Source organism: Petaurus breviceps, unplaced genomic scaffold, assembly GCF_028583685.1.
Source record: "Petaurus breviceps papuanus isolate PSGF00001 unplaced genomic scaffold, PetGlider_PUasm1.0 90925, whole genome shotgun sequence".
Classification (NCBI taxonomy): Eukaryota; Metazoa; Chordata; class Mammalia; order Diprotodontia; family Petauridae; genus Petaurus; species Petaurus breviceps.
Genome location: NW_027187380.1, coordinates 4,767,367 through 4,794,931, shown reverse-complemented (window position 1 = coordinate 4,794,931; position 27,565 = coordinate 4,767,367). Strand labels below are relative to the sequence as shown.

Genomic DNA, 27,565 nt, shown 5'->3' with positions numbered 1-27,565 from the left:
CTGGCCGAGAGCGGAAGTGCCAGTTGGCGCCAGTGACTGGGTGGGGTTATGGGGAGGAAATTAGACCTTGCTCGCGAGCTGTAGTGGTGGTGGGGGGCGGGGAGGGAAAGGGGGAGGTATCTGTCCGAGTCTGAGAGGGATCGGAGCTGTGGAGGCCACTGCGGCGTGGGACAGACCAAGGGTAAGAAAACCCTGACCTACCTGGGGGGCCCCAGACCGGCTCCGGAGTCTCTGTGACTCGGGATCTAGCCTGGAGAGCTGACAGGTCCGGCCGCTCCCTCCTCCCACCCTGACACCTGACCCGGGGCGGGGGTAGGGTTGGGGGGGGGGGGGGGGAGGTGGAGAAGCAGGACACATCTGGAGGAGAGAACATCTCCCCCTACCCCCGTGGTTCTGGAATCAGAATATCTGGATTCAAATCTTGCTTTGTGTCCTTGGGGTAGTCACTGTATCCTCTCTGAGCCTCAGTTTCTTCATCTGTAAAATGATGACTAGTTGGCCTCTGAGGACCCTCCCAGCCCTTAGTCTGTGATCGACCATGATCTGCATGAGGGTGGTTGGAACTAGGTAGAAGTGAAACTGACTCTGCCCAGACGAAGCATTCGAGTAAGGTCACAGCTGGATGGAGAGGGATGTAATTCCCGAACAACTAACATTTATTAAACACGTGCCAGGCTTTGGGGCTTAAGACAAAAGTGAAACAATCTCTGGCCTCAGGGAGCTTGCATTCTGTTGGGAGAGAGAACAGGAATCCCGCCTTCTACAGGAAACCTTTCCTGATCCCCCATAATGCTAGTCTTCACCGTGTTGATTATTTCTAATTTATCATGTTTATATGTATGTTTCTTTCTTTTTGCTTTTTGGAGGGCAATTGGGGTTAAGTGACTTGCCCAAAGTCACACAGCTAGTAAGTGTGTCAAGCATCTGAGGTCGAATTTGAACTCAGGTCCTCCTGACTCCAGGGCCGGTGCTCTATTCACTATGCCTCCTAGTCGCCCCAATATAAGTATGTTTCTACATAATTGTTTTCTTGTTGTCTACTCTGTTAGATTGTGAGCTCCTTCAGGGTCTGGGACTATCTTTTGTGTTTCTTTGTATCTGAAGCTCAACACAGTGTCTGACACATAGAAGGCTCTTAGTAAGTTTTTACTAATTTATTAATGGGAGGGAGAGCCCTGTTGGGGGAGAGGGAATCAGTCAACAAGCATTTACTAAATATCCACTATGTGCCAGCCACACAGATGCTGGGGATACAAATACAAAAAAATTAAACTACTCCCAAGGAGCTTACATCCTAATAGAGGAGACAGTATGTACAGATATAAATATGTACAGGGTAAATACAAATATATATGAAATAATTAAAGAAAAGGTAGAAGAGAGAGTATTAGCAGTTGGGGGGAATGAAAGAAGGCTTAAGCTGAACTTTGAAGGAATTCTAAGTAAGGAGGGGATACACCCCAACCTTGGGGTCAGCCAGTACAAAGACAGAGAAGGGAGACAATGTAATACATGAAGGACAGTGACAAGGACATTTGGCTTGGTGCATGAAGTGGAGTAAATTTAATTAAATTAATTTTTAATTTAATGAAGCTTTGAAAGTAGGTTGGAACCAGGTTGTAAAGGACTTTAAATGCCAAAGGAGTTTGTACTTGATCCTAGAAGCAATTGGGAGCCATTGGAATTTATTGAGTAGGGGAGTGACATAGACTTGTGCTCATTTAGGAATATCAATTTGGTCACTGTGTAGAGGATGGATTAGGAAGGGGAGGGACTGTAAAGATGGGAGGGCAGCAATTTGGAGGCTATTGCAGTGGTCAGGTAAAAGGTGATGAGGGCATCTGGGGATGGTTCCAAGAGGTGATTGTGGAGGTGGATTCTACAGGGCTTGGCAATTGATTGGATATTTGGAGTGAGGAGTGAAGGATAACTTTGAGGTTTCCTACCTGAATAACTAAAAGTTTGACTAGACCAGATTAGGAAAGAAATCAAAGAGATAATATATACAAAGCAAACTTGTAAAGAGCTCCTATAAAACAGATCCTGGGGAAAGTCCATACATTTTTTTTCTTCCTAACTTTAGGTTAGGTGCTGGGGGCAAAGTGCTTCATCCTCCTTTGTGATTGATTTCCCTTCCCTTGTCCCCTTTATCTTCCCTTTCCTTTCATAATTACCTCTATAAACAGGAGAAGTGTGCTTTCACAACCCCAAGTTGAGCAGAATGGTTGTCAGTTTCCCTTAGAACACTAAAGGTTCATATAGGGTTTGTAAGGGGATGGCAATTCAGATACCCATCTAGGCGAAACCCCTCATTTTTCAGAAGAGGGGAAATGATTTGTCCAAGGTCTCACACAGGTAGTAAGTGGCAGAGCCAGGATTCAAATTTATGCTGTCTGACTCCAAATCTGATGCTTTTCCCACTGCCATGCCTGTCAAGAAAAGGAGGCTTAGAAGAGATCATGATCCTGAAAATGACCTTTCTTTCCTATCTCTGCAATTTATTGGCCTCCAGTTTTAACGAGCTATTCTGGGTTAGAAATGAGACATAAAACTGTAGCATCTTCCCAGTGCTTTGGGCACAGATATTCTTTCCAGTTTCAGATGAAAGCAGTCTTGGCAAACATGCTCTCATTAATCTTTACAGTCCCCCTGGGGAAAGAGGGAACAGCAGCTGTTCTCCCTGACTTGGGGAGAAGAAAACTGATGTCCCTGAGTGAGGTGGCTTATCAGGACATCCCCACCTCCCCAGTTAGATATAGATTAGGGATGAAGACTTAGCCTTCTTGGCTACAGCAACATAAATTGTCATACCCACAGCTTTGTCCCAGGGAAAGGAAAACTACATCATTAAGCGAGCAGACTATTTCCTAGCCCCTTGGGAGGCAGTAAGAGGAAGAAAGGGATTATAAAGGTTACCAACGTTCAGTTACTATGTCCATTTTAATTCCTTTAGTATGTAATTTGGTAGCAGTGTGGCACCTTTTTAGCAGTGATATGACATATCTGAAATGACAAACTGAAATAGGCATAGCCCATCCCATCCCAAGTGGATATAGCCTCAGTGGTTCTTAAACCATTTGAACCAGACACATCTTTTCCAATATATCATATTGTGGTAGGAAAGGAATTGGAACTATATGAGTGAAAGAACATTGTTAATTAGGATGTGTATAGGGAATGTGGTATTTCAAGGGTATAATGCTTAGCATACTATAGCATATCTGCTAGGTTGGAAGACTGAACTATACAGAAGGGTTACTGTTGCTGGATGTTACCACCTTCATTTGGAGGAGGAGATCACCATCTACCTGCTCTCACAACACATAAAGTAAACAATGAAGAAAAACTTGGCTTTGGTCAGGATGTGTCTGGAAGGCTGTATTCAGTTCTGGGCAGTGAATTTTAGGAAAGAGATAGGCTGGAGCATGTCCAGAAGAGAGCAACCAGGTGTTAAGAAGACAGGAAAACATGAAGATTGTTTGAAGGAACCAAGCATGTTAAGCTTGGAAGAGAGAAGACTTAGAAGGTGGCATAATAGCTATGTTCAAAGATATGAATGAAGGGTGTAATGCCATGCACAAGCAGCTTTCCAGAAGAATGCTACTGTGAACAGCTTTTAAGGTTCTGATTACACAGTATAGTGATCACTATTTATTCCATTACAAATCAAAGCAAAACTTTCACAGAAAATCAAGGTACAGCATTCACAATATTTCAGCTTATCACAGAAAATCACAATGTAATATTCACAACAGTCTCAAAGTACAGTAGTCAAAGTCTTCCACTCATGGGACAACTAAGTTAACTCAATCAGTCACTTATCAGTAACAATATCTCAAAGTACAATAGTCAAAGTCTTCCACTCTTGGGGCAAAGTCTTGATTAACTCAAACTCAATCAGTCACTTATTCAGCAATCAATTACTAAGTATCATACACAAAACCCTCCACCCCTTAGGTTGCTAGTAAACTATAATTCCATAACTACTCAGTACCCAAGGAGAGGTCTTTTCATTTTGAGTTGGGGCCTGTTCTCAGATTCCCTGGATTCCCTTCCTGATTCTACCTGGATTCACCAGACTGTCACCGGGGTTCAATAGCAGACAGCTCCCAGTTCCTTGACCAGCTCTCTGGGAAGGTCACTGAAGTTCACAGGGTCTGTTCCATGTCAGATCCTTCACCATTTCTGCTCCAGGGAATTCAAGATTCAACCAAGCCACAAACAAAGTTTCAGCATCCCAGTCATGCTTCCTCAGTCACTTGGGCTCCTGGCTCCTGGCTCTGGGCTCCTGGGATCCTGTTCAGAAGAAGCTCCACCACAAGTTCTCAGGAAATTCTGGCTCAGTTCTCCATTCTCTCTTCTGTAGCTGCTCTGCCACCAGATCTTGGTCTCAAGAAATTCTGACTGTGCCTCTCTGGGGCTTTTCTTATATACACAGCATTAGCTTCCTGTTTTAGTCAACCTCTTCCTGTTACATCAGTAACAGGAGACAGGAGTTCATACCTTCTGTTTCCCCAACAGAGGCTTGCTTTGCCAGCACAAAGGGATCTTGTTACAAGGGCTAGCAAGAGACTAGGAATTGGATTTATTCTGTTTTACCCAGAAGGTAAAACCAGGAACAGTGGGTAGAAGCTGCAAAGATGCACACTTACTTGCAAAGTAAGGGATAATTGAGCTGTCCGTATTGAATGTTGTACTGATGTCCCAGGAGGTAGTGAGATCCCCCTAATTAGAAGTATAAGAGCAGATACTGGCTCGCCTTTGTTAGAAATGTTGTAGAAGGGGTCCTTGGTAGCCTCAGAAGTCCCTTCCAACTTGTATTCTTGTATTCTCCAGACTTTAACAGATGAACTCTAGGAGTTAGAATGCCAACGTGTGCAGAAACCTGGGTCTGAGTCACTTTTTGACCTCAGCAACCTTGGATGACCATGTTCTTCTCTCTGTAACCCCAACTTCCTATCTCTTTTGTTGTTCAGTTGTTTTTCAGTTGTGTCCAACTCTGACCCCATTTGGGGTTTTCTTGCAAAGATACTGGAGTGGTTTGTCATTTTATGTATCAGGAAACTGAGGCAAACAGGGTTAAGTGACTTGCCCAGGGTCACAGAGCTAGTAAGTGTTTGAGGTTGGATTTAAACTCAGAAAGACATCTTCCTGACTCCAGGCCCAGCACTCTATCCACTGTGTCATCTAGCTGCTCCTTCTATTATATCTACATGTTACGAAAAGTCATTGTAACACCTTAGAGCCAAACAGAATTTTTTTAATCTGACCTCCTCATTTTAAAGATGAGACAATTGAGACCCAGAGGAGTTAAGTACCTTGCTCAAAATCACACAGCTTTTTAGCACAAAGTTGAGACTAGAACTCTCACCATTCCCCGGCTCCCAAGTCACATATGCTTTCTACTATATGATACAGCTTTATTGCCTTATAATGGTTTCATTCAGGTATAGAACCCTGGAATATCTCCCTGTTCTCTCTTCCACCCACTACCCTTGCCCCATGCCCCAGTCAATGCTATATTCTTTGAGTTAAGCACCCTGAAGCTTTCGTGCTGTTATTCATGCCCTCCAGGAGAGATTGAAAGGCCAAGGGAGAGAATATGGGGAAAAAGAAGGATAAAGTTCTTGAGGAATTTAGAGTCATACTCAATTGTGTGATCCTTCAAAAATGGGAGGGACCTTTTTTCGTTTTGTTTTTGTATCTCAAAGTCTAGCACAGTGCTTTGCATGTAGCAGGCATTTAAATGCTTTTTGAAGTGAATGGAATATTTGAGACAGTGTTTTCTTTAGTGCTCTCTGTAGAAATGTTTACTGGGTGGTATGGGGGCAGCGATAGAAGAAAAATAGCCTATTTCTTGTGCCCCAAGGAGCTTACAGTTTATCTGGGCCCTACTGAGGGAACTGGTGGCAGTTGGGTGGTGGGGTTGCAGAGGCAGGAATTCTTCCAGGAATCTATTCCTGAGTGACACAAATGGATAATGAAGATAAGGCAGATAAAGAAGATAATGAAGATAAAGTATGGTGAAAAAAAGTCAGAGTTGTAGTCTCAGCTCAGCAGCCACTGACTGTGTGACCCAGACAGCACATATACAAAATTAATTTAAAATAACACAAACCAACATACCAACAAGTGTAAAATCATATAGTACAAAGTGAGTATTGACCACTAAATAGCCTCAGGATAAATGATTGATCCAAGTGGGGATGAATTAGTCAAAGAATTTTTCCTTGAGGAGGAGAGTTTAAAGCCAGATTCTGAAGAGAGAAGGGTTCACTATGTGGAGGGAAAGGGCAATCCAGCTAGAAGAATGGCATCTGGAGACAAAAGAGGGGAAATAAACAAGCTTTGTGTGGATAATTGCAAACACATCCACTAGTCCAGGGCCAAAGGGCCAGATTAAGGTATCATGGAGCCTAAACTAAGTCAACAAACAGTTGGTAGAATGATGGGGGTCCCTGAATGGTAAGCTATTTGGAAGGGGGAAAGAGTAGAGCATTTTCCTGGTTCATACCTGGAGATGTAATTTGATCATAGAATTTTAGATTTGGAGCTGGAAGGGACCTCATCTTTATCGTATTTCTTTCTAGGCACTGCCATGGTGATGACAGAGGAGGGCAGCACAGTGAAGGTAGTGGTTCGAGTGAGGCCCCCTACTCCAAAGGAACTGGAGAGCCATCAAAGGCCTGTGGTTCAGGTGGTAGACGGGAGAGTGCTGGTGTTTGACCCTGAAGAGCCAGATGGAGGTTTCGCTGGCCTGAAATGGGGAGGCAGTGTCCATGATGGTTCCAAGAAAAAGGGCAAAGATTTGAAGTTCGTCTTTGACCGGGTTTTTGCGGAGACAGCCACCCAACAGGAGGTGTTCCAGCACACCACCCACAGCATCCTGGATGGGGTTCTTCAGGGGTATAACTGCTCCGGTCAGTAGTCAACCAGGCAATATTGTAGAGAGAGCCTGATAATAGGATGTAGTGGGAGGAAGAAGATACAGTAAAAGTGTTTACTATATTGAGTATATTTGTTTATCCATTTCTTGAGAAAAAGGGATTGTTTCTGTCCATTAGAGCAATAGTCTTTATAGTGAGAGCTATGGCATAACGCCAAGGGAAGGGTGTATGATTAACCAGTAGGAAAGAAAATGGTTTACATCCCACCCTCCCTGTGAGAGCCAGTATCGGGCTTGTCCCCAACACTACACTGTCCTCTTCACCAATGATCACTGAACACTCCCTGCTGCTGATGTCTGGTGGCTGTGACCAGGCATTCAGGGTCCCACCATAATCGCAACCCTGGCACCTATACCAGCTGTGCAAGCAAAATTTTCTGTGGAACATGTCTCCTCTCCCCTTGCTAACATCCCCACACTCTTCCCTCCAAATCACCTCATGGTGATCCAGGTAATCCATGAAGAGCAGGTTTTTCCAATCAGGCAGTACTTTGCAAGCCAGAGCAGTGGTCAGTAAGTAAGAGTCTTGCCTCCATTCATTTTAATTTTTTGTGGCAAAGAGTGAGTCAGACAGGATGAAGAGGCATAGATGGGTTGTGATATGTGATATCCAGCATTTAGCACAGTGCCTGGGACATGGTGCTTAATAAATGTTTATTGATTAATTGATTGATAAGCATCATAGATCTCATTACATTATATTTCTTCCAAATCTACTCTTCTGAACTTTCCTTTTTCAGTAGAGGTACCATCATTCTTCCAGGTGCCCAGGTTCTTTGGATCATACATTTAGAGCTGGGAGAGATGTTAGAGGGCCATCTAGTCCAACCCTTTCATTTTATAGATTAAGAAACAGAGCCCTATGAACTTGCCCAGTCGGATCACAAAGCTAGTAAATGGCAGAGCCAAGTTTCAAACCTTGGATCTCTGATTTCACATCTAGCACACTTTCCACTGAACCTTACTTATTTGAAACCTTGGTGTTATTCTCAACTCTCACTCACACCACATGTCCAATCAGTTACAAAATTTTATAATTTTTATACTCCACAATACCTCTTATATCCGTCCCCTTTTTTCTACTCCCAAAGCCACCACCCTCGTTCAGACCCCATCGCCTCTCACAGGGACTATTGAAATAGCCTTCTATTTCAGGTTTCCTTGTCTCAAGTCCCACCCCTCCAATCCATCTTCTACATAGCTGCCAAAGTGATTTTTTTAGACTATATCAATCTGCTAGTCAAACTTGAATGACTCTAGGATCAAATATTATTTTATCTTTATCTCATTCTTTTTAAGTTTATATTTTATATATTTGTGTAAATTTTATATTGTACATAATTATTTATGCAGAAATACATGCATATGAGGTATAAATAAATAATCCACACATATTGGGAGTGCATGCTCAAAATTTGGAGACCACTACCATAGAGTACATTCAGTTTCATCTATTTGACAGGGAGTCTGAAAGCAGAAACTTTTTTGTCTTTTGTTTCTCTTCCTCATGCCCAACATAGAGCTTTACCTACATAGGTACTTTGTTTATGTTTATGTTTATGTTCAGTCTTACTTTTAGGGAACTTATAATCTAGGGGGAAAAAGAGGAAGGAGCAAATAGTTAAGTTCAATAATAATTATAGCTATGCAGTGATAAAAATCAGTGTTAAGGAATAGAAATTTGATCAAAGTGAGTATAACCAGGAGGATGGCAGTCCGGGAAACCCTCCTAAAGGAGGGTGAGAGAAAGGAAGGGAAGGCCAAAGAGCAGTGGAAGAAAGAGTTCTGAGCAAGGAGATTGGCTTATGGAAAGGTTAAGAATATTGTACCCTTTCCTGTGGAGAGGATGGAGGAGGACTGACCCTTATCCTGCTGGCATCTCCCTTTTTACTCTCTGCAGTGTTTGCCTATGGGGCCACGGGAGCAGGGAAGACACATACCATGCTGGGAGGAGAGGGGGATCCTGGCATCATGTACCTGACCATGATGGAGCTTTATCAGCGTCTAGAGGCCCGAAGGCAGGAGAAATGCTATGAGATTCTCATCAGTTACCAGGAGGTATAGTAGGCCCACACTATTACCCCCAAACTTAAGAATAAAACTAGAGTCCTGACTTGACTTCTTTCTAACCTTCCTGAATCAGGTCAATCCACTCCCTATTGGGCAAGGCTTCCTACCTCACAACTAACTCTCGGTAGATAGCTTGAATGGGTAGGCAGTGGGAGTTTGAACAGTGGCTGAGTCTGAGGTGTCCAAAGGCAGACGGAGGCAACTATGTGGGAAAGACTAACTGTTAAGTATGAGTATACTTTAACACTTAAAATCTAACCTGTTTAATTCTGTCCCTCCAAGTATTACCCTCTAATCCAGCATTGTAGACATTTATCCAAGTCCACTTCTCCTAATCAGTTATACTGCCCTTTCTTTTTTCTTGAGAAATAAGACAGTCTGGGAACCAAGATAAATGTTGATGCCTCTGAACAAGGAGGTAGACATTTGCCCTCTCCTCTAATCACAAGGAGGCCAAATGTAGGAGGCAGAAAACCAGAATTCAGGTTCTATGTCTGTCACTGATTTTTTGGAGGATCTGAGCCAAGTTCCTCTTCCTTTTTTGGACCTCAGTTTTCCCTACTGTCTACTGGTAACATTAGCTCACCTATTGCCCTCCATTCTCCCGTTCTATTTCTATAAGACGAAAAACCACGAAAGGGTTAACTTCTCTTAATATCTGTACCCTATCCAGAGCTGGATAAAGCTCATTCTTAATCCTCACTCTAACAACTCAGACAGGACATTCTACCACCCCCCACCCCCACACACACCCCTACTTGGTTTCACTAATACATCCTACTACCCCTGATTTCCCACCAACTTTCATCAACAGCTCTTGGTCTTCTTTTTTTTTTTCAGGTGTATAATGAGCAGATCTATGATCTCCTAGATCCCAAGGGTGCCCTAGCTATCCGAGAGGACCCAGACAAGGGTGTTGTGGTTCAGGGACTCTCCTTTCATCAGGTTTGATATTAGGTGGCAGATGGGAAAAATCGGTCCCATCTCTCTTTTGCCTTCCCCTTTCAGTTTTTTCCTGCTAAGGACTAGTTAGAAGATTTTCTGGGGATACTATCCCTTCAAAAAGAGAAGTGGGCCCAAGGAACATCCCCATGCTGGTCAGGAGGGGTCCTGGGGCTAGTGAGCTAGTCAGGTCTTCAGGTGGAGACCAGAGATGTGATTGTGCCAATATTGCAAACCCTTTCTGAGTACAGCCAACCTCAGCTGAACAGCTTCTGGAGATGCTGACCAGAGGGAACCGGAATCGTAAGCAACACCCCACTGATGCTAATGTCACTTCCTCTCGCTCACATGCAGTCTTTCAGGTAAGGGGCTTGGTGGGCAGTTTGAGCAGGGATCTGGCTTCCTTCTTTGCTTCCCTGCCTCCCTGGTCATCCCACCCACCTCTTGTTTTCTTGACTCCTCTAGATCTATGTGAAACAGCAGGACTGTGTGCCAGGACTGACCCAGACCCTGCAGGTTGCCAAGATGAGCCTGATTGATCTGGCAGGCTCAGAGAGGGCATCAAACACTCATGCCACTGGGGAGCGGCTTCGGGAGGGTGCCAACATCAACCGTTCACTGTTGGCACTCATCAATGTCCTCAATGCTTTGGCAGATGCAAAGGTAACCCCCAGGTGCCATGTCCTCATGAGGTGAATGGATGTAAGAGCTGAATGTGGGAGGGCTGGGGTGGTTCAGGTGGAGGGTGGGAGAGAATTGGTATCTGACCCTAACAAACATACTCGCCATCTCTGGCTGCTTTTCTGTCCAGTTTGGGGCTTAGATGAGCAAGGGGGAAAGCTTCAGGTGTCCTGTAGTCTAGGCCTAAGCACTGGCCCTTCTCAGATACTGCTGCTTGCTCAGAATCAGAGTTCCTTTGGCTTGGCCACATTGTACACATACGTCTCTTCCTGTTTCCTCAAAGGGCCGAAAGTCCCACGTGCCATACCGAGACAGCAAGCTGACTCGTTTGTTAAAGGACTCGATAGGAGGGAACTGCCGGACAGTGATGATCGCTGCTGTCAGTCCCTCAGCCCTGGCTTATGAGGACACCTACAACACCCTCAAGTATGCTGACCGTGCAAAGGAGATCAAGCTCTCGGTGGGTACCTGCCCAGCAGATGGGGACAGGCAGAGGTCATTGTAGGTAGAGGAGAATGGGGTTCAGAGAGAGTGTGTGAGTGAGGGCCCCAGACTAACAGTGTTAATGGGAGACAGAGGCAAAGGAAGGATGACATGGCCAAGGGAAGCTTAAAGCCTCAACAAGAACATAGAGTCTTCACCGTTGTGGAGATCCCAGTGAAATGGGAAGTGTAGAGAGTATGTGCCCAACACACAGTGACAGAAACACAGGAGCAAAACCAAACTGTGAGGTGGCTGGGAATGGGACAGGAGGGGGTGGCTGCTCTCCTGTATATAACCAAAGCTTCCCTCTTCCCAGCTCAAGAGCAACGTGATCAGCTTGAACTGTCACATCAGCCAGTATGCCACCATCTGCCAGCAGCTTCAGGCTGAGGTAAAGACCTGGGGGCTTTAGGACTCCTGGGTCTGGTGGGAGGAAGAGGGAATCCTTACAAACCTGAAGACTTGCTTTCCTTGGTCCCTCCCTCTCTCCTCTTCCCAAGCTAAACTTGTGCTTTCTAGTTGGATCCAGGGCTTTGATGGGTGAGGGTGCTTGTGTTCTAGGTGACTGCCCTTCGGGAAAAGCTCCAGGTCTATGAAGCAGGAGCAAGGACCACCCCACAGGAGCTCTCGGGGCTGCCCAAGCCGTCTCTCTGCACTAGCCCTCTGCAATCAGGGTAAGCATCCTCCCTCTCCCCTCTTATCTGAGGTGGGAAGAAGGGAAGCTAAGTTGTTTTTCAAGTCCTTCTCGCCTTTTTTTCTAGTATTTGTGTAAATCTGTGCAAAAAGTACCTTTGCTGGCAAAGGTAGTTAGGGAACTAGAATTCTATTCATAAAGATTGCAACCCAGTCCTCAGTCCACAGGTTTCTGGCACATACTGAACTTCAGATTTTAGGATTTCAATGTCACTTGAATAAGAAAATAATCATCTTCCTTCTACAGAACCATGGTTAATGCCCATTGGCTGATCAAGGTTTATCACTGATTATTGTATATGCTGCCCTGGTACCAGGGAGCTTAGCTTTATCTTCTTCTTTAAAGCCCTCTGTTGTTCATTCCCCATTCTCTCCCTTCTTTGCTTCTCATTTTAGCCTTTGTTTCCCCTCAGCGTCAGCCTTCCTGACTCACCCTCACTGAGCCATCATCCTTGTCAGTCCTACTCTCCAGAGCTCTACTCAAACTCTAGAACTCCCCAAGAGGAGAATATGGAGACCCAGGTGGAGAATAAAGTGGTGGTGAAGCCCCCTCTCGGTTCTCAAGCACAGGAACCAGTGAAGGAGAGGGATGAAAACACCATAAAAAAGGTATTTCTGAAACTGAGCTGAAAGAATTGAGTACCAGGTCAATTGACAAGAGCTTCTGTGATATTGGGAGACATTCCTCCATCCTCTTCTTTTTCCCAGGTGCTGACAGGATCCCTCAGTTCTAACGTCCCCTTAACATGATTTGCCTTAGAGCAAGTTATTTAAGGATGTCTGGGTCTCTTTACAGGTTGTGGGAATACGGCAAGGTTTGACGTGCCATTTTTTCTATCCCAGGACAAATCGATGTCAGCGTCCTCACAAAAACTGTCATGGGGGTCTAAATGTGCATGGTCCTGGGCTGACTATTATATTAATCGATTACATAGAATTCAAGGTTCAGATTGAAACCAAAACTTTTTGGACATGGCCAATGTAGGAATTTGTTCTGCTTGACTAAGCAAATTTCTTAGTTTGTCATTGTTGTTTTGTTTTTAATGATGGAAGGGAGAGAAAATATTTTTTAATTGAAAAAATTAATTAAAAAGAAAGAAAGAAAAGTTTTCAGAGACCTAAAACTCTGTTCTTTAGAGTCTTATAGTCTAAGGAGACACTAATATAATCCTATACAAAGGGCTGACATGCCACAAAGCCAGGCTGCTGTATTTACATTGTCTATAGATCAAGAGTAAATATATATTGGGGTAGAGAGTAGAATGAGTGGCTGAGGGAGATTAAAAATCATCTACCTCAGTATCTAAATTGGACTCTGATCAATCTAGGGAGGCTTAGAGGAAGGGTGCAGGGGTGGGGTTTCAGGAGTTGCTTGGTTAATGGGTAAGAGACAGCTTGAAGGGGAAGGCTCTCTGTGTCTGTATAACTCCTTGCCTTACATCAGGTACCGCAGCCTCCTGTCCTAGCCCTAGAGCCCAAGCCAGGATTGGGCAGCCTCCCACCACCAGAGGTGGATGAAGACAAGTCCAAGAGGTAGGTTTCTTTTTAAAAATCTGCTTTAGAATTTTAAATGGGAGGGATAATACAGGGAAATGGAAGACTTGGCAGGATCCTGGTACAGTCACCTCTGGGTTATCCACTTTGTTAGTTTTCTGAAGCAGGTCTTACTCCACTTATTGTGGATATTGTCACCTACTCTGTTTATGTCTCACCATCTCTATTAATGTTCCCTCTTCCACTGAGCCTGTAGCCCAGCAGGATCTGTCTCATGTGTTGAAAGGCGAGGGCTACTATAATCTAAACACTGCATTTTCTGTCTGTCCTCTGGGAAGATATGAGCCAGAACAAAAGCAAGTTTAGAGCAAGGACAGTTCTGCTTAGGCTAGTACTTGGCTTTGTTTTTGTTTTTTTTATGGGGGAGAGGGGGCCATCGGGGTTAAAGTGACTTACACAGCTAGTAAATGTCTGAGGCCAGATTTGAATTCAGGGCCTCCTGACTCCCAAATACTTGGCTTTTTAGGCTGGGGAGTGATGCTGTCCATTTTCTTTTCTTTTCTTTTTTTGTTTTTTTTTGCCTTTTGGAGGGCAATTGGGGTTAAGTAACTTGCCCAAGGTTACACAGCTAGTTTTTTGTGTTAAGTGTCTGAGGCCAGAACCGAACTCAGGTACTCCCAACTCCAGGGCTGGCACTTTACTCACTGCTCCACCTAGCCACCTCTATGCTGTCCATTTTCAACATGAAGTTTAGAACAGAGATGGACAACTTTTTAGTTCCTCTTCATATCTTCACCTTGTGGCTTCATGATTGGATTTGGATTGACCTTGGATTCCCCAGATATCTGGAGTGCATTTATTTAAGCAAAATGCAAAAATAGTCCCAAATCAAAGATTTGAATGTGCCATGATTCTCTTTCATGAGGATTCCGAATATGTGACTGTACTATTATTACTATTAATATTTCTTTTCTGGCCTCCAATGCATCAATCCTGTGCCACTTGGCTTCCCTGCTGCCAGCCCCTCCCAACATGCTTCACACTTGGCTGTGTATTTAAAGCTTCTGGACAGAAGGGCCTGTTTAATTTTTATTTCTTATTGGGGAGTGTCTCTTCCCAAGTCAGCAAAAAACACTGCAGTCAGAATAATCAGTGGCTCATTATGTGTCTCCTGCTGTCAACTCTGCAGGGTCTCAGGAGAGGGAGGGACAAGTTGGCAGGATGCCTCCCTCAGCCTTCATTCTCTGAGTCCCCCACCCCTCCACACCACACAGAGAGCTCCAAGTACTTGCCAATAGGATAGTTTACCTGATTGGTGTACTCTGGTAAACACAGCCTTGGGTTCTAATTCTGTCTCTGCAACTAAGCTGCTGAGTGAACTTCAGACAAGGCACATCCTGTCTTTAGGTCTTTCCAAGTATCTATCAGTTTCATCTGTAGTATGGAGAAAATAATCCTCATCATAGCTACCTCCTGTAGTTAAATAAGAGGACAAAATAAAATGATAGGCATAAAAAAAGCCTGTAGAAAGTCAATATTATAGATAAGGGGAAGAGATTGTTATAGTTTTTCAGTCAGCCAATCAACAAACACTTGTTAAGCATTTCCTATATGTCAGGCACTGTGGTAGGTAGTGGGGATATAAAGAAAAAGTCAAAACAACCCCTGTCCTCAAGGGACTTACATTCTGATGGAGAAGATGGCATTATATAAATCAGAAGAGAGAGAGGACCTGAATAAGTTTGACTCTTTTTTTTGGAGGGCAATTGGGGTTAAGTAACTTGCCCAAGGTTACATGGCTAGTTTTTTGTGTGGGTGTTAAGTCCGGGGCCAGGGCTTTACTCACTGCACCACCTAGGCGCCCCATAAGTTTGCCTTTTAAAAAATTTAGTCATTTTGTTTTTCGAATATAAAATTATGACATTTCAGAGATGGAGAAGACCTTAAAAGACCATCTAGTTTAATCCCCCCAACTTACAGATGTAGAAATTGAGGGTCAGAGACAAAACATGATTTGCTCAGGGTAACACAGCCAGTCAGTGATAAGGCTGAGATCACTGTCCTTTCCACCATACTCTTCCTATTGTACCACACTTCCAAACTCTGATTCATTTCAAATACTCTGTAGTTTAGTAGATGGTCATAAAGAGTTGCTATGTCCCCCAGAACTCATCCCCTAGTGACCATCCTAAGGATGAGCATCTCCAAACTCAGCCAGCCTGGTCCTTAGACACTAGAGATATATAGTCTATCCCAAGCACAAACTTGTACGTGTTTGTGTTTTAAAGAAATTTTACCTTCATAGAGATGTGTTGCGCAGGCTATCCCTGAGCTATTTGATGTCAAAGGTAGTGTCTCAGAAGAGTGTGGTGTAATATGTGGAAATAATCTCTAGAAAAAATATTTGCCATAGATAAAACCCCATCTAGCTAATTGAGAAGTCATAGTACCATTATGGGCTATGCATCACTTTAAGGAAATTTGGCAGCTAACAGTATAACTGTAGAAAATTAATAATCCGCCAGTTATTTTGTGTGGGTGTTAAGTGTCTGAGGCAGGAGCCAATCCCAGGTCTCCCAACTCTGGGGCCGGTGCTTTTGCTCACTGCGCCACATGGCCGCCCCTTATTTGGGTACTTTTAAAAAATTAACCTAAAAATATGATGGTGGTAAACTTTGGGCAAAGCACATAGCAGTGGTGCTAAGTGATATCACTGAAGACAACTCTTTTCTTAGTTCTCTTCCTTCTTGATATATCTACAGTGTTTGGCACTGTTGGTTTTTTAAATTTTTATTTATTTGTTTTTAGTTTTCAACATTCATTTCTATAAGATTTTGAGTTCTAAATTTTCCCCACCTCTCTCCTGTCCCTCCTTCCCAAGATGGCAAGCAATCTGATATTGGCTATATATGTACAACCATATTAAACACGTTTCCACAAAAAGAAAAAAGATAATAATCCACCCATTCTCACAATTTCCCTTAAACAACCAAACCCTTTAATATATTTAAAATAGGATTTATTACAAACCTGCTTGTATAGGGCCAAACCTGTTTCATAAAGTGAGGCACACCTGTATCTTTGTCGTGTAAAATCCTTGCAAAGTGAAATGCCTCATAATGAGCAGTAGGAGTTATTTCGTTCTTACTGAGTTCATAGACTTGGCCAAGACTTAGGCTTGACCAAAGGAAAAATTGAGGCATGGTAAGGAAGGAATTGAGGTCTATAGCAAAGCAGTGATGGAAATAGTGGTCAGTCTGGGACCAAGACATATAGTTTTCTTGGCCTCACTTGGAAATTCTTGGCTGGCAAGTAGAAAGCAGTTGAGTGAGATAGGTCTGAGGTTTCCTTTCTCATCAATAACCCGGGCTGGGGTTGGGGGGAGGCGAGGAGGATGGGAATGATATAAGCCTTCCTTTCTCCCCCAGGCTCGCCCTGATGGTGCTGCACGTGGCCCAGCGGCAATATTCTCTTCTCAGAGAAGCCAATCTCCTGACACCAGACATGGTCTTGGAGTTTGAGGCAGTGCGACAGCTGGTTCAAGATGAGAAGACAGTGCCCCGGGGGGAGGTAGCTGATACTCCCAGTCCAGCTAGAGGGGTACCTTTGCCCCAGGAGCCGTCCCCAGAATCAAGTGAGTATCATCAGAAGATCGGGCCACTGCCTCACCTTGTCTGTAAAGAAGGACTGAGTGCCGGGGCAGCCATGTGGCGCAGTGAGTAGGAGTGCCGGCCCTGGAGTCGGGAGACCCAGGATTGGTTCCGGCCTCAGATACTTAGCACCTACACAAAATAACTGGCCATGTAACCTTGAGCAAGTTACTTAACCCCAATTGCTTTAAAAAAAAAAAAAAGAAGACTTGGACTGAGTGCCAAGTGTGACCCAAGTGGCCAAGCAGCAAGTGAAGTACTAGGATGGAAGGCTGAGCCCTGAGCTGAGGAAATGAAAGATGTGGTCACGGGTTTAGCTGTATTCAAAGACAAGCATTTAAAAACATCCCCTTGGGGCAGTTGGGTGGCACAGTGAATAGAGCACCGGCCCTGGAGTCAGGAGGATCTGAGTTCAAACCTCAGAAACTTAACACTTATTAGCCCTGTGACCTTGGGCAAGTCACTTAACCCCAATTGCCCTGCCTTCCCCCCTCCAAAAAAGCAAAAAACAAATAAAAACATCCCCTGCCTAGACCTAGAAGGATCTAAGTGCTGGTATGGGGGAGGCAAGACATTTCACCATGCATTGCTCTTTGGTCTCTTGTGTTCCTCCCCTTGTCCTCCAGACTCTTCCTTGCCCTACTTGAGCTCAGGTTCTACTCCAGCTCTGAACTTCTCTCTTTTCTATGTCTAGCCCCTCCAGCATATTCTGGCCCAATAACACGAACCATGGCAAGACGTCTGAGTGGGCTTTTGCCCATACTGGGACTCCCACCTTTTTCAGCCCTCTCACCCCAAAGCTCCCAGGCTCCAAGGAAAAAGAAGAGGAGGAGATCAGATGAGTCAAGCTCACCTGCACTGAACAACCACTTTTCCTCTAAACTGGAGGCTAAACGGCAAAGGAAGTCTTTGCTCCATGCAGGGAAAGATTCTCTGCCCCAGGCAGGGCCTTCCCCAGGACTCAGCACCCCTAAGATGGAGGTTGCAACCACTAGCCCCTTTCCCCACCTTTGCTCAGCTACTGTTGTCAAAAGCCGGGTGCCTCTGGGACTGTCTTCTATGCAGAACTGCTCTACTCCTCTTAGCCTGCCTACCCGAGACCTCAATGCCACCTTTGACCTGTCTGAAGGGGCCCTCTTGAAACCCACTGCCTCTGAATTCCTCAGCTGGGAGAACGTCCCTGCTGCCTTGAACAAAATGGATAAACCCTTCATTCCCAGGTAGGCCTCTTTTCTTCCTATCCCTTCTGACCACCTATGCCAAAAACATGAGGGTTAGAGACATTTAATGGGTAGAAAAGTAAAGGTTTGAGCTCAGGGTACCAGGGCCAGAAGAGCTTCATCCCAAGGCACTGAAAAATCTGGCAGATGTGTTTGTTGAGTGATTTTTGAGAGCTCACAGAGGGCAGAGGAAGAAGATTTTACAAGACTAGAGAGAACAAATATAATTTTTGAAAACAAGAAGTCTACAAACTGTGTACAGGCCAGCAAACTTGATTCCAATTCCTAGCAAAATTCTACAATGCTTAATTAAAGGAATGGTTAGTAAACATCTAGAGAAGGAATCAGTGATCATAAGGAGCCTTCATCAAGAACAGGTCGTGCTAGACTATACTTTTTCCATTTTGAACCAGGGATTCTAGGTTGGTAGATCAGGGGGATTCTTTCAGTACAATTTAAGGTAACAGAGTAGTACATTTGGGAGTATTTAGAGCTGATTGAATAGCTGTAACCAAAGAGTAGTCATTAATGCTTTGATGTTAACTTGGAGGGAGGTATCTAGTAGACTGCTCCAAGGATCTCCTTGTGTGGATGGCCTTGTGCCATTTAATGTAGTTGTCCATGGCTTGGATAAAGACAAAGATGGCATGCTTATTAAATTTGCAGATGACCCCAACCTCAGAGGGATAACTAAAACTTTGGATGACAGTCAGGATCCAAAAAGATCTTCACAGGGCAGAACATTAGGCCAAAGCCACTAAGATGAAATTTAGTGTGAGACTTAAGTATAAAATATTGAACACTTGGTTTTAGAAAATTAACTGGGGCGGCCAGGTGGCACACTGAATAGAACACCGGCTGTGGAGTCAGGAGGAACTGAGTTCAAATCCAACCCCAGACACTTAACACAAAAACTAGCCATGTGACCTTGGGCAAGTCACTTAACCCCAATTGCCCTCCAAAAAGCAAAAATAACAATAATAATAATAAAAATAAAGCCCTTCCTACTGTGGCCACTTCTTACCTAAAAAAAAAAAAGAAGAAAATCAATTACACAATATGGGCCTAAATTGGAATTCACTGGGAAAAGATCCGAGGGAATTGCAGGCTCAGTAGGAGTCAACATTGTGCTAAGACACCCAGAAAAACTGCTGTGATTCTGGACTGCATTCAGAGAAGTAGAGGGCAAGTTCCAGGACTAGCCAGGTGACAGCAGGGCTGTTCTCAGCCCTGAGAAGGCCACAGCCAGAGTATCCTGTTCAGTTCTGGGTGTCCCATCATAGGAAAGATGTGTCTCAGAGAGTCTGAAGGGGAGAGGAGGCAAGATCATGTTACCTGGAACATTTAAAGGAACTGTGTAACCTGGAAAATAGAACACTTAGAGCAGATGTGATAATTCTGTTGAAGTATGTTAAGGGCTGTTGTGTGAAATGCAGATTCCAGTTGTTCTGCTGTCCCTGGCCTTAAAGTACAAACTTAGGAGCAATAAGTGAGAATTGCAGAGAGGCAGATTTCAGTTTGATGTAAAGAAAAACTTCCTCTAATAATCAGAAATATCCAAAAAATGAGATGGGCTTCCTTGGGAAGATCCCATTTGAGGTCCTTCCTCCTGCAAAGGAGAGGCTGCCAACTTGGCAGATGTGTGATAAAGTCTTGTTCAGCCATACACTGGACAAGATGGCATGTAGGATTATGTCCAGCTCTGAGGTCCTAGAATTCTACAATCGGGAGTAAGAAAGAGGCTCATCTTGGAAGCTTACTGCCAAGTTTCCCTTTCATCCTGCTTTGTTCAGTCTCAGGACACCAGGGTGTGCTGGAGGGATCAGTCTCTCCTGGGGCTCCTTTTCTTTCAAGCAGCAAGGCCATTGCTGCCAGTGTCTCAAAACTGTTGGCCAAGAACAAGTTTCTAATTATTCCCTTGGGTGACTTATGGAGCCTCGCCTTAGGAGGGGAGGGAGAGGGTGGGGACAGGCAGTGTGGAGCTGAAGCAGAAATCTGGAAGAAAAACTAAGAAAACAAAAGTGGCCCTTTTAGCAGACTTTTGTAAATCCTTTGGAATCCAATCAGCACCTTCCACCAAGCCTTTCCTGTTTTCACTCTTGCCAGCAATAGTTCACATTTGTATGTCACTCTAAGGCGCTCTCCTTACCAGTCTGTGGGATAAATAATGCAACCATACTGAACCACCTTTTACAGATAAGGGAACTGACATTTGGTTAGGGTAAGCATCTTCTCGGGTCATGCAGCTGGGAAGTACTGGTGCCAGAACTTGAATTCAGACCTTCAAATGCTCTTCCCAATATATCATACTCTGTTTCTCTCATGACCACTGCCACAATTGCCACTTTCCTTTTCCAATTCCATCCCCACATATACAAGCAGGGTAAAGGGAATTTCACACTCTCCAGCAAAAGTTATTCGGCTGATTTTTTTCAGTGGGAATGCAAGGGACATCCCCCTCTCCTCCAACACCCAGACAAATGGGCTCTCTACTTAGCCAGTGAACAGCACCCAGATCAGATTGGTTTCTGAGGCATCCTGAGATTAAGTCTAGTAGAAAGTGACAGGATAATTTGGGGTCCTCAAACAGTGACAAGATTTTATCCTGCCTCAGCACCCCAACCCCCAACTCTAGCACTAACTGCATCAGAAACTAACCTTGGAGATGGGCAAGTGGAAAGGATTTTTGAACTCCAGTTCCCAGGACATGTCAGAAACTGACATCTGGATGTTCTCCCAGAATGGGCCTGTCACTCACCTGTCAGCAAAGGGAATGAAGGAGAAGAAAGGAATCATAGCATCTTAGTTGAAAGGGACCGTAAAGGTCATCTAGTCCCATCTCCCATCCAGTGAACACTAGGACTAGGGTGTGGACAAGAAGGGAGAAACTGCTCGTTCCTTTATTTCCCTTTCTGATCCGAGGATCTTCACCTTCCTTTTTCATTCAGGGGGCCCATGCCACTATTCACCACGAAGGGGCCCAAGCCAGCATCGTCTCTTCATGGTGACTCTGCCCAAAGGAGAAGATGCCCTTTGAGGTAAGGAGGAGTTATAATCTGGGTCCCAGTACCATTGTACCCTGCTGGTTCTGATATCTGAACTAAATTATTATTGAACGCTACCCCCTGGAGCACCTTTTTTGGCAGATGGCCATTCCTGTATGCAGATGAGATTCTTAGGGCCAGTTATCTATGTCCATTACTTGTTCAGGCTTTTCCCTGCTATTTGATGTTCAAACAAGATCAGATTGCTGAGCATCAATATTTTTCTGACTGATTAGTCACTCTGTTTATGAGTAAGATATTCCGTTTGAATCACAACTGACTGAATCCAATGACTGGACAGTGTCACTCCTTTCCTCACTGATTCTGGGAAGTTCCTGGTAGTACATGGTTACCTCCTCTTCCCAGGGCTCATTATTAAGTTGGTATTAATGTCTTATGGAGATTTTTAGTTCTCACTTTAGTGGGGAGAGAGTGTCATCTCTGACCTTTTCATTTCCTTTTTTCATCAGGTCCTCAGTCTCCTGTACACTGGCTGCCCCCCAGGGCCGGAGCCGAATTGCCAGACTTCACACCAGCACTATGAAAAAGCCAGGAGGTCCCCTTGCTATCCCAGGTAACTGGAGGGTGAGAGGGTAGGGAAGTTTAACTAAGGCCAATAAGTACCAGATGAAGGGTGGACAAAGTCAGTGAAAGACCTGCTCTTCATCTCTCAGTTCCATAAATGAAAATCTCCAAGTACTTAAAAGAACCCAAGAAGAGAGCGGATAGATAAAAATGGAAGGGAAGAGCAAAATGGAGCCCCAGAACAGAGGCCCTCTAGAATTCCCTTCTTTCCTCTCCAGGGCCCTCCAGCCCCCGATGCACAGGCAGCCAGAGGAACAGGAAGGACACAGCACTGGGGTTTGGAGGAGCCCCACAGACTGGTATCTGGCCCAGCACAGGCAAAGTCATCATCAAGGGGTCCTGAGAATGGGATGTGTCTTCTGTGCTTATCACTTGCTTAGTCTGCTTCATACTTGTCTTGGCATTCTTTACTTTATCAACTGAAGATCAACTGACAATTTCAACTCTTCATCTAGCACACCTTCCTAATCAACTCCCATCTGATTCCTTGACACTACTTTCTCTTCCTCTCCCATGCTCTTATTGTAATCAACTTGTACTTATATTCATATCCATGTATTAAAGTATTCATAAGAAAGAACATAAGAAATTGTGTGTTTTCTTCTCTAAAGTAGACCGCTAATTTTTTTGTCCAATATATTTTTATCTTGTTAAATATTTCTCAATTACATGTAAAAATATTTTTACATTGATTTTTTGAAAAATTTTGAGTTCCAAATTCTTTCCCTCCATCCTGACCCTCTCCCATCCTTGAGAAGATAAGAAATTTATATCAGTTATACATGTGAAGTCACACAAAACATTGCCATGTTAGCCATGTTGCAAAAGAAAACACAGACAAAAAAAAGTAAGCTTCAATCTGCATTCAGAGTTCCTCAGTTCTCTCTCTGTAGGTGAGTAGCATTTTTCATCATGGGTCCTTTGTCATTATCTTGATGAGAGTAGTCTTTCACAGTTGATCATCCTGACAATATTGCTCACTTTTCTTTTCATCAGTTTATATAAGACTCCCTAGATTTTTCTGAAACCTTCCTGCTCTTCATTTCTTAAAGCACAATAGTATTCCATCACAATTGTATACCACAACTTGTTCAGCCATTCCCCAGTTGATAGAAATTCCTTCAATTTCTAACTCTTTGCAGACACCACAAAAAGAGCTGATATAAATATTTAGTAGAGAGTCAATTTTTAAACACCTCTTCCCACATACCTTCCCACATACCTGTCTATAGGGCACTATAGACAGATCAGCTGTACTCAGTAAGTGATGGAATAACATATAAGGGTCAACTTGAAAACAAACGATCTTTATGGCCCCGCCTGGATCATGAGTGCATTGAGAGGAAGGAGTGGTTATTTTCTTTCCAGCAATTTGCATGTAAGAGGTATTAGATAAATATTTGACCAAAAAAAAAAGTTAGGATCATGGCTAGAAGCCTGATACCTTAGAATCCAAAAACCTTGGGCTCCAGTCCTGCCTCTGCTAGGTGATAATTGTGTGACCATGGGAAAATCACTTAAGCTCAGTTCTTCAGGGTAACTTAACCCGTGAGTCACAGAGAACAGCTGCAGATCTACATGGACTAGAGGAAGCTTCAACCCCAATGCTTTCTTACCAGTTAAAGGGTTAAATGGGGTATTCAGGGAGGACTAGCACCTTTGGGGTGAGGGCTTGCTGAGCCCTTTTCAGGGCTACTCATCTACCTTTGGTGTCTACCTGGCATTCTCACCTGTGACTCCAAGAAGCTGTAGCACAGGCAGTGGTCACACCCTAGTAAAATTGTCTCGGTAGAGGAACTTTAAACTAGGTTGCGGGTAATCGACAGGCCTCAGACCCAATTGGTGAGTTAGTGGGATGCATACTCCAAGCATGTGAAGACTCCCTGTTGGAAAGGGTGGATGAGAACAGTTTGTTCCAAGGGCCATGAAGGAGGCTAAAGCGGGTGCTGTGGAGTGCTTAGAGCTTAGCCAGATATTGAAAACATCAAGGTCATCTGCTGCATCCCCGGCCAAAGCCAGTTGTCTTGACTTTTGTCCTGCCACTGGACTTATTCCAGGAGACTCTGGAAGAGAGAATGAGGCTGACAACTTTGTGTAACTCTGCCTCACTTCAATTCAATTCATGCACCAGTCAAGACATCACCCTGTGATGTCATTGGTCCCTTTCAAAAATGAAGGACAAATCCGGGTTATATGGGGAAATTTAAGTAGCATAAAGACAAAAAAATCGATAAAAATGACTTTTTTTTAAATCATCCATTTGCCACTTAAAAGCAAGGTAAACTTGTTCCCCTCCCTTGGCCTTTTTCCTCATCTGTGAAATGAAGTGATTAGAGTAAAAAAGTCTTCAGATTCTCTTCCAGCCCCTCCAACTCTTCATCTTGGGTTCTAGAAATATTTGCCTTCCTGTCTTCAGTTCTCTCTGCCTGAGTTTCTTCCAGGACAATTTATACTCTTCTCCCTGATTGCCTTTCTGTCCTTTTATTCTAGATTGATGACCCTTTGATACTATACTGAACCTTGTATGAGATTGGGGAAAAAGCTATTTGTGTGGACTTAGAATTTACCTCCTTTGAAGAATATGGTACTGGGCAAAAAGACTGCATTAAAAACCAAGACACAACTAGTTCAGCCCTGCTCATCCAACTCCAAGGCTTTTATTAAACACCCTTTGTTCCCATAGTTAATAAACAAAAATTATTGAGTGCTTGCCTACTCTAAGCTGCAGTGACCCTCAGGGCTGTGTTTGCTAGGATTCTTTAACTTAATAGCAGGGTCTCCCACTAGAAAGCAGACCTGGGGGGGGGGGGGGGGGGGGGGGGAGGTGGACTGCAGACTAAAAAACAAATCCAGCTAATTCAGTTTAGTTAAAAACCTCATTAATTGGTACAGAGCTGATTGAAAATGTGTGGCCATTTAACCAGGCCTAGAATGAAGCTCACCTTTGTTCTTTCATGTAGAAAGGGTTTGTTTAGCAAATTCATGGTACATACAATATTCCAGGAGGTATATTTAACCTATTTAATAAAACTAAAAAGATTTTTCAGAACATTGTTAGTATGCAAATAATGCTATTTCAAATGAGTTATTTATTTGGGCTCTCCTCCACTTGGCAGCTTTTTGTTAGCCATTAGTTCCAGTTACTCTTTGCATTTGAAAGTAATAAAATTCCATTTCTTTAAAAAAAGGCCAGTGATTTTTCTCTTCCCTTATCCCATGAGTCTTGTTGTATTGTATCTTTATTTTTTTATTAAGCAATTGGGGTTAAGTAACTTGCTCAAGGTTACACGGCCAGTTATTTCTGGGTGTGGTGCTAAGTATCTGAGCCTGGATTTGATCCCCAGGTCATCCCAACACTGGGGCCGGTGCTCTTACTCACTGAGCCACCTGGCCTCCCCCTTATCCCATGAGTCTTAATGAGGATTGTTCACCAGTGGGATAATGGCAGAACATCTGGCCAGAAATTAGCATCAGTGGAATAGAGTGGGGTGGAATTGGTGGGGTGAAGTGGGAGATGGGACACCAGTTGGCTAGGGTGGAGTGGAGAGTGTTAGAATCCTGAAGGAGCAGCTTTGTAGTACGGTTTTGCTCTTGGTAATCAAAAAGTGCTAAGATTCTTTACAAATAAACTTTTTTTGTGTTTTGACTTCAATGCTAGGGCTTTTTCCACAGTCCCTCTGCCTCCCAATGTACTTGGTGAGGGGCATGAGTTGGTGCCATGAAGTCTGACTGTTTGAAAAGCCTTACAGAAAGTTAGCAAGGGGCCAAGGAGAGAAAATGCAAAGCAGGCATTGTGTTGACAGCAGAGTTCCAGCAGTGACATCTGTGGGTGGCTCTGGGGCTCCAAGATTGGATTGTTCTCACATAAAAAGAGTCATCTGTGAGATCTGCTGATCGATGCCTCACTTCATTCACTGGGTGCCCCAGTTGGGCAGTCTTGCCCTGTCTCATTCCACATCCTCATCTAATCTTGCTGTCTCCCACCTTGGCGCTTTTGTAGAAATCATTCCCTACATCACAGAATAATCACTCCCTCTTCTGACTAGCTCTACGTCTTCCTGTCTTTCCTGGAAACAGTTCTCTAAATCCATCCTCCCTAACTTCCACATTTCTGTGGAGGGCACCACCATCCTTCCAGGCAGCTAAGTTAACAACCTGCGACTCTTCTCTCTTCTTTATTTCTCACATCCAGTCAGTTGCCGAGGCTTGTCATGCGACCCCACAACATATCTTGCATCTGTCCCGCTCATAGAGCCCCTATTCTAGTGAAGCCCCTTATCACAACTTGCCTGGACTATTTTAGTATCTTTCTAATTGTTCTGTCTGTCTTTAGTCTCTCCCCTTTCTAGTTCAGCCTCCACATAGCTGACAGATTGACATTCTCATACCAAGGATCTGACCTACCTGTCACTCCCCTACTCAATAAGTTCCTGTTCCAATAAATTGCCTCTAGGAGAGCTATTGTCTTCTCTTCCCTATGCCAGGGGGAAAGTACTTTGTATATGCTTTTCTGTGTTCATGTTGTATCCCTCTGCTGTGGACCTCCAATGGAAGCTCCTTGAGGGCAGGGACAGCCTCATTTTGGGCCTTTTTATTTTCAGGTCCTAGAGGAATGCCTAGTACTTTGTTGTTTGTTGTTCAGTCATTTCTGATTCTTTGTGATCTTAGGTGTATTCTTAGCAGAGATGCTAGAGGGGTTTGCCATTTCCTTCCCCAGCTCATTTTGGTTGCTCATGAAGATGAATCTTCCTGACTCCAAGCCCAGTAGTCTATTCACTGCACCACCTCCCTACAAGCCTAGAACATAGTAGGCAATTAAGCTTGTCAAATGAATGAGCTTCATTAGGATGCCTCCCAGGAGGCATTGGTGGTGAAAAAAAGCCCTAGATTGGACATCAGAAGACCCTGGGTCTTATTCCCCTGTTCTGTCACTCATTTGAGCAGAAACTTCTTTTCTCTTCTGTAAACCAAGAGAACAGAATTAGGTGATCTCTTTAGATGCCTTCTAGCTTTAAAATCCTATTATCCTACCCAGCATGGAGTTGTTCTCTCACTGAAGGGGGGTGGAGGAGATTATGGGAGGCTTACTTGATTGACATAAGCTCAGGAGTCCTGATTCCCAGTCAACCTCACCCCAATCCCCACTCATCCAGGGCATCCTATTCCTCGAGGAATTCTCAGTACCATTTCTCTCCTCTTTCTGTTGTGCTCTGAAGCTACTAGTTGGTAGATGCTAAAGAATCTTTACGACTTCCCCTCCACCTGCGGGGGAAGAGGCAAGGCTGAGCGTGAGGGCAAAGGGAGGGGAAGGGGGAGGAAGAATCAGGCTAGTGTGTCAGGGCTTCGGTGACCCGCCTTCTGGGAAGCGAAGTTTATCCCTAGGGCGGGTGGGGTGCGTGAGCGAGACTCCCAGGGAGTATCGCTGGGAAGATGCACAGCAGCTTTTTTTTTTCCAGTTCACCTCAGAGACCTCCCTGTCTTGCTCACCCCCTGGCACTAACTTCCCCGCTTGCTCCTTCTTGTTAATTTGAAGAGCTGCTGGGCTGGAAATAACACGGAGTCTGCTGCGGCTGCCGCTACCGCTGTTCTCCCGCCTGTCGCACATCTGGCCCCCTCACCTCTCTCCTTTTCTGGTGGAGGAAGGGAGGAGAGGCCAGTGGGTTGGGAAAGGCGGGGGGGGGGGGGGGAAATGAAGAGAAGCAATTAAAAAAAACTGAGCGCAGGGTCAAAGGCTTTGGTGGTGGAGAAAAATCGCCA

At 44.3% G+C, this 27,565-nt stretch overlaps 1 protein-coding gene across 1 annotated transcript; it reads left to right on the top strand.

Annotated features, from left to right (window-relative positions):
• Positions 1 to 22,472, top strand: KIF18B (kinesin family member 18B). The gene is made up of 16 exons (XM_069076157.1): positions 1 to 181; positions 6,591 to 6,920; positions 8,847 to 9,004; positions 9,857 to 9,961; positions 10,210 to 10,320; positions 10,424 to 10,621; positions 10,923 to 11,099; positions 11,439 to 11,513; positions 11,684 to 11,796; positions 12,229 to 12,424; positions 13,260 to 13,348; positions 16,738 to 16,943; positions 17,654 to 18,179; positions 21,128 to 21,217; positions 21,694 to 21,797; positions 22,027 to 22,472. The coding sequence occupies exons 2-16, from the start codon at positions 6,599 to 6,601 to the stop codon at positions 22,149 to 22,151; spliced, it is 2,595 nt and encodes an 864-aa protein (XP_068932258.1). The 5' UTR covers positions 1 to 181; positions 6,591 to 6,598; the 3' UTR covers positions 22,152 to 22,472.
• The last annotated feature ends 5,093 nt before the right edge of the window (positions 22,473 to 27,565 follow it).